Source organism: Acanthochromis polyacanthus, chromosome 22 (assembly GCF_021347895.1).
Source record: "Acanthochromis polyacanthus isolate Apoly-LR-REF ecotype Palm Island chromosome 22, KAUST_Apoly_ChrSc, whole genome shotgun sequence".
NCBI classification, from domain to species: Eukaryota; Metazoa; Chordata; class Actinopteri; family Pomacentridae; genus Acanthochromis; species Acanthochromis polyacanthus.
The window spans coordinates 24,736,762-24,747,651 of record NC_067134.1 but is presented as its reverse complement, the minus strand read 5'-3'; the positions used below and the strand labels follow the sequence as shown (position 1 = coordinate 24,747,651).

General features: G+C 46.3%; 1 protein-coding gene across 1 annotated transcript; it reads right to left on the bottom strand.

Annotated features, from left to right (window-relative positions):
• Positions 1-2,818: 2,818 nt before the first annotated feature.
• adamts1 (ADAM metallopeptidase with thrombospondin type 1 motif, 1) lies at positions 2,819-8,622 on the bottom strand. Its single transcript, XM_022195639.2, is given in 9 exon segments — positions 2,819-4,609; positions 4,702-4,877; positions 5,049-5,227; positions 5,346-5,532; positions 5,649-6,106; positions 6,213-6,345; positions 6,437-6,747; positions 6,750-6,776; positions 7,589-8,622. Coding segments are annotated over 9 exon segments (2,829 nt in total). The 5' UTR covers positions 8,205-8,622; the 3' UTR covers positions 2,819-3,867.
• Positions 8,623-10,890: the final 2,268 nt, after the last annotated feature.

Here is a 10,890-nt window from a genome sequence, read left to right as displayed (position 1 = left end):
ACTATGTACAGGGGCTGGTCTCTGTCGCCTGGTTTCGATTCCCATTTATGGCCTTTTGCTGCATGTCTTCTCCCCATTTCCTTTCCAATGAAGCCTAGAAAAGGCCAAAAAAAAAATATCTAAAAATCAGAAAAGCACTCAGAGAGTGCAGACCTCTGCCAAGAAAAGAAAGGAAAACAGGAAACCCATGCAGTAAAGGATCATGAGTTGGAATCAAACCTGCATCTCTGACACAATTCTGCTTACAAATCACTTTCTTAACCAGTTGAGCTATCGAGACACCTTGCTCCAATTTGTTGGACGACATACTAACCTATGATGTTTTTGTCATATTTTGGAACACATACTAAAACATACTAAAAAATTCAAAGTGATCCAGAATCCAGGATCCTTTCCGGATTGCCACCAAAATTAAATCAGCTCTTCCTCTTACCATAGTCTACAGCCCTTCAAAATTTCATGTGAATCTGCCCAGGCGTTTTTGAGTTATCTTGCTAACAGACAGACAGACAGACGGACAGACGGGCACACAAACGCCGGGTGTCACATAACCTCCTTGGCGGAGGTAAAAAGGCAGCAGGAATCCTTAAATTTCTGAGCTGAATGAACCTAAAACGATGACAGTTGGGAGAAACATTTTCATGTATTCTTTAGAATATCACATCTTCAGTAAAGGCAACATTTGTGGGGAAAAATGCGGTAAATAGTTTCACAAAACTGATCATTTAAGATCTAAATTTGATTATGCAAAGGCTGGGAATATTCATTTAGCTATAACTTTTAAATGCTCATTCATAGAGATGATTTAATTGAAGATTTTTTCAGTAAATGATGAATATATATGGAAAGGGATAAGGACTATTTTGACGTAAAATAGTGCCCAAGCCCTTCAATGAGGTTTTAGCCATGATGCGTTTAGATTTTTTTAATATTAAAACTTTCGAAGTTGGAAAACTGTATCAAGTTTGCAATAATTTAAACAAACTTTATGGGCAACCGAGGGTGGCAAAAAGGATGAAGATAATTTAGTTCTCGGAAATGCCACCCACTTTGAGCAGCGATGATTCATAATGCTTTCCAGATGTTTCTTTCAAGCCGTAATGATGTGATGTGGAGACATGCAAAAACAGGCAGGTAAAAAAAACTTAAGCTTAAGAGTTTCCTGCACAATTTTATGATTTTCTGTTAATTGGAACATCAGAAAGAATGAAAAAAAACGAGAAAATATCAGGTATACATCCTCGCTGAGACCAGTTGTTTAGGCTTACAAGCCTGGTGACACATTATGCTATTACGCAGATTACAGAGATGGCCAATCTTCTCTCTTAACCATCTATAATTAGAGGATAATGATTTCCTTTGTGCTGCAGTTGGAGCCGACAGGGCGGGAGATCGTCATCCTCAGGGTCAAACACAAGTGCCACATGGGCTCCGGCTTTTAGCGACACTCTTGTGATGCTTTCTGTTAGAGCCAGAGCCCAAAAAGTTCAGGAGAAGCCTCTGGAGTGAGGAGAATATATAAACAAATCCACGAAAAGGAGGAGGAAGCTCAGCAAGGGTGCAATCAAATTTTACATGCACTTAAGCAAAGTACATCACTGACGTCTCAGGGGTTATTTCAGGTTTATCAGTCCGTAAAGGAAAGACAGTTGATTCTGTGCTGACTGCTGAGCCTGTACTGCAGCTCTACATCACAACGGACGCTTGTTTGCTGAATCTAAAATAGAGTCTCACTTTGATTGGAGCAATTTGAGAGTAGGAAATAAGGTTTTTTAGTAGTTGGGTACACTCACTGTGACGTCAAGCAGCACTCATATAAAAATGAAATATACTGGATGTCATATAGGAGTAATAATGTTAGTGACTCAGTGGTGAACAAACAGAAGACTGTGGTGGAGTATTTTATATTTTTGTGCTGATTTTATAGTGTTATGTTCTTTACTTTCGAACGCACACACCTTTGACATTGATTTGAGGGATAAACAGTTAAAACTGAGCAGTGTTGTGTTGATTTTTAGAGGTAGAGCACATGCAACTAATTTTATGGAAGTATGAAACGCATTAGTTGGCCACTGTAGGTTTAAAAAAATAAGGCCTCTTCAACCTCAATAGGGGCCTAGTAGCTTATTTCTGCCCTCTATGATTTGTTTGCCATATTTAGAGGCTGTGAAATTGGGTGACACGCTGAAATGCTGTCATCTAGTGGACAAAGACTGAATTACATGAAAAGCCATCCACAATTTTGGTTTGGTAGTCCAACAGCGCCCTCTAAAGAAACTTCTCCAGGATCTGTTCCAGGTTAGTGTATGAACAATATGTATGTGTTTGGGACGTTGGACATTTCTGCATCGTTAAGCTTAAAGATTTGGGATTTGTTTCACTTCACTAGTTCACTTTCCATCCAGCTGTTTCTATGTGCATTTTCAAAGTGTAAATAAAAACACCTGGGTGGAAATTTAAAAAGTATATCTAAGCTACCATTCGAACGTTTGGGGTCACCCAGACAATTTCACACTTTTATTCATGTGCTAACATAACTGCATGAGTTTATGTATGGCGAGAAGTTCATGGCAGCCTGGAGCCATCTGTGGAGACTCTGTCCCTCTGTAGCATTACCATTAGCATTAGCAAATGCTAAAGCTAATGCTCTGCTATAACATGATACATGTCACAGTGATGTGAAGATATATCTTGTTTCTATGTTCTAAATTGATAGCGATCTGTTTTTTTTTTTTTTGCTTCCATAGAAACCTAACTGCTGAGTTTCAGTGATCAGTATATTTCCCACCTTCAGACAAACCACTCTGGAGACTGTAGCTGCACAAGTCAATGTGATACTTTATTCATGAACCTAGGACCATATATATAAAAACACTGTATAAATACTCTATATATTCTACTTCCTTCTGTAATCTCAATAACAAATAAAAAAACAATATTAAAAAAGCCACATGGTTATATTTAACAGGCTGTACAAAAATAAATAAAGTTTGAATATTCTGTACAAAAGAAGAAAAAAACTTGGAAAAAAACAGAGCCTTCGCAGAAGGCAGGAGAGACTTACTTATGAAGTAGTAGCAGGAGACAAGTCCCTCTTTAGGTCTCCACACACACACATGTACACTCACACACTCCTCTTTGGTCTTTGAACAGTTCCCTCATTGAAGGCTGCATAGACGAGGGCAAGATATGGCTAATAATAAAGTACTGAGGCATTTAGAGAAACTGGTTGTTACAATGTGCCGCTGGCAAAAAAAACAAAACAAAAGATGAAGTGCTTCAGGTTTGTGATAAATAAATGTGGACTGAAATGTTAACATAAACATTATGACTATCTGATTTTTCCATACCTGATGGGGTGAGCAAGTAGACTATGAGCTATTCTCTTTCATTTGTTTCTTATATTCTCTATATAACCTCCCCCACCCAAACCCTTATTTGTCTGTCCAGCCCAGCTTGGACAAACATCATATACACATTAAAAATTTCACACACACACACACACACAGTCTCACACTCACACATAAGCATGGCATTGGCATGGTAAGCAGCATGCTCCTTTAGGGAAACTTGGAATGTCTTCTTCCCCTTAATGGGACACAAGATATGCCACTGCTGTGCTCTGAGGACACACAGGCAGCAAGCTCAGTCTTTGTTGCTGCTGTTCAACATTTGGCCCCAAAATGGTCGGAGGGAATGGGTAAATATTGGCAGTCACAATCATCGTGGACTCATTGGAAGCCATGAAAACCTGTAGCATCCTTGCTCTGGATGTAAACATTCATCGGCCCTTTTATGGGAAAAGGGAGGCAGTCTTTATCTGATGTCTTTCTGAATGTTGGGAGGTTTGATTGTTAGATGCAGTCCTTAGCAGGCACTCTGATTGCACAGTTCCAGCAGGGGTCGTGGCCGGTCTTTGGGGTCACAGCTGTCATGGGTTAGTGTGCGCCCGTCATGGCCGATGCAGCGCAGCTGACGTTTGCGGAAACCTCGGCCACAGGTCTTGGAGCACACCGACCATTCCCCGAGGAGCCAGGAGGGGCAGGACTGGGAGGCACAGGACTGCGAGGCCAAAGGGCGAAGCTCCTCGGGGCAGTCTCTGGAAGGACGACCCTGAGAGTCCAGACACACTACCTCTCTCTGCTGAGTGCCTCCTCCACAGGTCTGGGAGCACGGACCCCACTCCCTCAGGGTCCACTCGGCTCCACCAACCTCTCGGATGGCATTGATAGATGGGCGGCGGCCTGCATTGTTGCCGGAGGCTGAAGCACCGTTGTTGGGTCGAGGGGCGAAGTAGCTGTACTTGACTCGAGGCCTCGGGGCTTCTCCTACAGACAGCACCTGGATGGTGAGGGGCTCAGGCAGTGGGGCAAAGCTTCGGAGGCGCTCCAGGGTGGCAGACGAGCCACTGTAACGCAACAGTGACCCTCTCAGGGGAATGTCAGTCTCCATGGTCATCAGCTTGTAGTCGCCGTTTAACAGGTAGTTTCCATCCTGGCGCCGCACTGCCAAGTAGCTGTTGTCATGACGACCATTGCCTGGAGCACGCTGCTTGACGTCTACATGGGTAGCACCAGCGGGGATAGTTACAACATCCTGGTAACCAGGCCTGAAACAGACAAAGACAGCCGTCAGACTCAGCGATAAAATGTAACTTATGATAAATCTGCAATGAAGAAAAAAAGCCTGTTCGATGTTTACCTGGCACGCTCCAGAGATCCTGACACTTTCTTGCAGGTTGAACCATCTCCACCGCAGATATTGCATTTATCAAAGCGCCGGCTGGAGCCAATGACACGATCACATCCAGCCTTGACACACTGGCCTTGAACACAAACAGAAGTGGAATCTGGACTGCAGGGTGTCCCATCAGCCACCTGGGGTCAGCGGAGAAACACAAACTTTATAGAAACAGTCTGATCCAACAGTTAAGTAAAAGTCTCGAGCCAAAGGGCCTAAGAGAAATTACTACGTCTTTTTCAGAAACACTAAGGTATGTTTTTAGCATTTGAAAACAGAGAAATGACACTTTTCCAAGCAGCACTCACCTTAGATTTGAGGACAAAGAAGTATCCAGTCCCCTTGGCCCGGCACACCAGCTTGCAGCGGTCTTTGGGTGAAACTCCGGCATATTTGGGCACCCACTCCACGCCCTCGCCTGAACCCAGGGACACTTGAGCCGACATGTCGTTGTGGGCCAGACACTGTTCCTCACGGAATGACAGGCCTGAGAAAGAGACAGTGGGAGGTCAGATTTACTGCCCGGCCTGCATGCCAGTTTTCACAGCAGCGTGCGAGCTACATCAAAACACGACTCTGAGCCAACAGAATATTTCTTCTCTTACCGTTGGTGTCAGGGCAGGTTTCTGTGTTGCAGGAGCGGTACTGGATCCTCTTGCCCTCACAGTACTTGCCTCCGTTCTTGGGCAAAGGGTTATCACAGGCGCGGAAGGAATACTGAACTCCTCCGCCGCAGGTTCGGGAACAGTCGCCCCAGGGTCCCCAGACACCCCATCCTCCATTTACGGGAGTCTGAAAACAGCCAAGTCGCAAAAATAATTAGAAACTGAGATTTTGATATCATGCATGAGCTCCTATTGGATGATGTGGTGCCTGTTAAGACTGATTAGACTGGTTCTGGTTCCTACCTGGTGTTTGGCAGCCTGACTCTTAGTGAGACACTGTCCAGCCAGGCAGAAGCTGTCATGTCCGCATGGCGTCCCATCAGCCCAGGGAAAGTTCTTGGTCTGGCACACCAGCAAACCGTTGGATGTGGTCACAGTGCACCACAGAGCCGTGCACATGGTGCTCAGGTCTGGGCAGTGCTGGGAGTCTTCGCCAAAGGTCAGACGACACTGATGGTCGGCGTCGTAAACCGTCCCTGGCAGGGGCTGGGGGAGCAGCTGGGGCTTCACCGGCTTATCCAGGAGGCACTGACCGTGACCGTTATCCAGGAACGTGGTGACCATGAGGGCAGAGCAGGGAGACCACGGCTGCTGCTGGTCCAAGTTGGACAGGGTGGAGGCCATCATGTGGGAGCCCCAGTGGGCGCCGTTCACACCGGAACACAGCTGGGCATCATCATGAGGCATGTTGAAGACGTGACCTGGAGGACAGATATAAAAAGAAATGTCCTTTTAGCTCCTGCAGATAAGTGATGCATGTGAGTAAATAGATTGTAGAAAACATGAACCTGCCTTTTTTCTACTTACCGAGCTCATGCGCAACTGTAAATGATGCCTGTAGTCCATCATCCTCAATGATTGAGCAGCTTCTGTCAGGGTCACACACTGTGCCGACATCTGCCATCCCCAGAGTGTCACAGGAGTGAGCACCACATAAGTCCTGAGGAAGCAGACATACAGAAAAATGAATAAACTCCTACTTCTATTTTGATTATTATCTGCATTACTACGAAACTTGTCCATCAACTTACCGTCCTGGTGAAGAGCACGGCCGTGTCATAGTGCTCCGGGTGGCGGTCACTGGGAGGGTTGTGCTGTCGTTGCCACTGGCAGAAGTTGCGGAGGGTCATGGCAGCGTTTGATGACACCTGAGGGCCTCTCTCCTCCTCGTACACCACGAGCAGCTTCACCACGGCCAGGCTGATGGAGTTGTGGATGCTGGGGTGGCGGTAGAGGCGGGAGGCCACTGCCATGATGGTTAGAAGGTACGGTTTGAGCCCTGCACCGTGGAACTCAGCCATAGACTGGTCGGCCACCAGCATGATCTCCATGTAGCGGGGGTGGAAACAAAACGTCTGGTCCTGTGGTGGGCTGAGGGGAGACAGAAGTTTAACCACACTGGATTCTCAGGTCACGAGATAACAAGCCTGAAAGTTTGTGTATTTTGATAAAAGGTATATAGCTTATTGCAAACTTCAAAACTGTGCAGCAGTGTTCTAAATAGCAGCTACAAAGGCTCCTTTTATTTTTATTTTTTATTTAGAGGGACAGAGTCTCCACAGAGCTCCGGATGTGCCTGGAGGAGCCTGGCTGCCGTGACTCAGCGTCACACCACCAGCAGCTCCTCCTCCTCGGGGTCCACATTCCTAAAATGACCTTCTCTGGTAGAAATTTATGCGAGCGAGAAAGGGCGAAGGGAGAAAATCCTTTCTAAGGAAAAAATGTCTGCCGGTGCGAGTTGTACCAGGAGACGAGTTTACGTCTCAGCGCTGCCGGGCTCTGACCGGCCCCTCCGCCTCCCCTCCCCTCTCTCCGTCACCCCTCCTTCTCTTTCCTCTTAAAGAAGCTTCCCTCCCCTCCCCTCCCCTCCCCTCCTCTCCTCTCCTCTCCTCTCCTCCCCCCTTCTTCCTCCTTGGTAGTGAGCTGACAGCGCTGTCAAAAGGTAGCCGAGTCCATTACGCATGCTGTGCGCCTCTGGCACACGAACACTTCCAGCTGACAGCAGTTTGGTCTGCATATTCAGTTTTGTTATTTCTTTGTACAAAGGTTCACATAGGTTTAATCTCTTTCATGAGATGTTGTAGGGTGAATAAATCAGAGTTTCCCGAACCACTTTCAGATAATTTCAGCCCTCAGTTGTTGCTAAAAGTGAGTAATAGTGTGTGAAATGCGCACAGTCTTACCTGTCTGGTCTGCGTTAGGGGCTCTTTGACGGGCTTCTTTTTCCAGATTCGTTGGCACCCTCTCCTCGTCCTCGTTGACCCCGCACTTGGAGCTGCCCTCCTCAGCCAAAGCTGCCCGGCTTCTCCGGCGAACCGTGTGGACATCCTCCTCACTGCCCAGGAAGTCGCTGGAGTTCAGGGGCTGGATGAAGTACTCTTCACCCCGAAAGTAGAATCCGCCCCTGAGTCCGTGGCACAGGTTGAGCGCAGCGGCGGAGTGCTCCTCTCCGTTCACCGTGCCCGAGAAGAAGCAGCCCGGCTCGGCTCCGCTCTTGGGTTCCGGTGTCGGTTCGAACTCGGGGGTCCCCACAATGTGGAAGACAAAACCTGGGGCCAAGAAGGTCTGGTCAGGCTCGAGCTGCAAAACCAGCTGCTTGCCAAATACGTCCAACCGGTACACTCTCATCTCTGCCTCCTTCTCCTTCTCCTCAGCGGTGAGAGTCCGCCAGGGTTCGGTTTCGCTCTCTGACTGGTCTAGTCTGACCGGCACAACGGTGCTCTCCTCCCAGGAGCTGTGCGCTGCGCTGACGCACAGGGCAGCAATTAAACCAATGGAAACGCGTAAAAACCACATCATTTCACTGTGAAATCCGACAAGTGGGAAAAAATGAATTGAGAATAAAGTCTCTATAATGAACCAAGTAAATCCTTTAAAAGGTTTCCACTATGAGCTACAAACCAAAAGTCTTTGAACTTCCACGAAACTGTCACCACAATTACGCATATGAATCTAAAAAGGGATCAAATCCAGTGCAAAACTCATTTAAAAGTTATGTGCCAGTCTGACTTGTTGCAAAGAAGTCCTTTCTTTAAATGAAAAGAAAAGCTAGATATCAGCAGTAAATTCCAACAGGTCTCTTTCTCTCTTTCTTTCTGTCTCTCTCCAAAACTCTGATGTCTCAGTTTCTCGCTCTTGCTTTAAGTTCGGGAGCAGGTTTTTGCTCTGCTGGCCCGTCTAGTCTGTTCTCTGCTCTTGCCTTGCAGTCAGAACAGAGCAGGTCCCTCCTATATATTCCCCTGCCCTGGGACCACCCCTTTCCTGAGGGCCCTTTGATCTGAGAGGGGCCAAATCCCGTGCGCAACGAAAACGCACCAGCGACCTGGAGCGGTGCCAGAATATCAATCATTGTGGAGGATAGAGAGGAACTTTTTCTTCTTCAGTCTGTGCTTTTGCCTGTCACTGAAGTTACACAGACACACACTCACAGCCCCTCATAGCATGACTGAATATATTATATTCATGTTTATCACACAGTCTTGTGGATGATTTTACGCACATATGAAGTGAGTGGTTGAAACATTAACCAGTTTTGTTACAGATTCAGTGCTCTACTTTCTGACTTATAGAGCTGCGCAAGGTTTAATAAACTTCAGTCTCTGGCTGATGTGGAGCAGTGTTGTGGTGTCAGTGCAACTGGTCGGGGATGGTAACTATATCGTGCTGGCCGAGACTCCAGGAGCAGTACACACCTCCTCTGTGCCAAGCCGGCTGTGGTGCTCCGTGGCCGGGTTCCGCAGCTCCGCTCCCCGGGGAGAGGGAGCAGAGAGGGGCCGCTGAGGTCTTAAGGTGGAGAGGTTCCTGCGCCGGGCTGCCTCTGTGCTCCAGTCCAGGCAGCAGAGCCCCTGTCCTCCGGCTGCTTCACCCTCCCTCACCCACTGCTGCTCCTCTGCAAGAGACAGGAAGAGTTTACGCTGGAGTTTCATTAAAAATAACTGGCAAAGCAGAGATCCTATCAGACATTACAGCAAGAGATGCAGCATTCAAAGAAAAGAATAAACCTGATTAACTGAGGCAATGCTTACGAGAATATATTCAATAAAAAATGAATCCCACAGCTTTTAAAAGATACAACACAGACCTGCAAACATGTAAATCCCTGAATATATGATATTCTCATAAGTGTGGTAGCTGTTATTGATTTCAGTAGAACTTTTGGTGGATCCCAGAGTGCTTTTTGGCATCATCTCCTACTTCAGATTCAGAGTCTGAAGGGCCAGATCCTCTCAGTCCACCTTAAAAGCAACAGGTCAGATAAAGGGAAGAATTGTAACCTCATCGCCCTCCAGCAGATGGCAGACATTCATTTAGAAACATTTCCAGACGGCTGCAGGAATTTTAAATGACTGAATGGATAATTCTAAAGGTGTGCCGACAGGGGGCGCCTGTGTATTACATTTAGAGATGGGAGTAAAAGTGAAGCCTGCAGTCACTGACCACACAGAGGCAGCCTGAGCACACGATGGAAGTGTTCTCTGTAGGAAGGCTGCTTCTGTTTGAGGTGATGATGAAGAGGCAACAATGGAAGTTGGAAAATACTGTACTTTTTCTGTATGATTTTCTGGTTTTGACTCATGTTCCACTCAACCGTCTGAGAAACTATCAGTGGAAGAAAACCAACAAACTCCAGGAGGTTTCTAAAAATAAATGTGCTCTTTGCAACTTGAACTTGAACGAAACACCGTGCTGAAACGTCACAGAAGAAAAATGCACGTCAAGCAGAATGTAAATAAAATGGTTTGAGAAATCCACCTACCAAACATCATGTAGATCCCCATTGCACCACAGAAGCAGCTCTGACCTTTCAAGGCCTGGACTCCACGGACCTCTGAAGGTATCCAGAGGTCAAGACAAATACAGTAGAACTATTATGTCCCGCAGGCTGGAAGGTGGACTGTTTGCCGTGTTCCTCAAACCAGTTCTCACCAATGCATAATCCTGCAGAAAGAGGAAATGCCACAAAGGTGGGCGATAGGAGTGACAGTAACGCCCACATGAATGCCAAGATCCAAAGCTGATTGCCTTCTTCCTCCACCGAATCCCACTGACACCGGTGGAGGAACACACCGCTGCATATGAAAGCCAAAAGCACCGTAAATAGTCTCTTTTGTATGCATTTATTTTTTAAAAATGGTGTGAAAAGTCTCTCAGTTGGTGTTGCTCTCTTTACTGAGACCTAGTTGGATTTGTTGGTTGATATTTGACTTATTTTTTGCACCACTTAACGTTGAACTCCCCTACACCGGCAATGCTGGTTTAAATTCTGTTATGTTTTTGAAATAAATAATTTTGCAATTGCCTTTTTGTGTGTGTGTGTGTGTGTGTGTGTGTGTGTGTGTGTGTGTGTGTGTGTGTGTGTGTGTGTGTGTGTGTGTGTGTGTGTGTTACTTTTTGTCATGACAGATGCATACAAACTGTCAAAATGCCACTTTTCATGTCCTGAAATGTTAAAAATACCTCTTTGGCACTTTTTAATCAATGCATT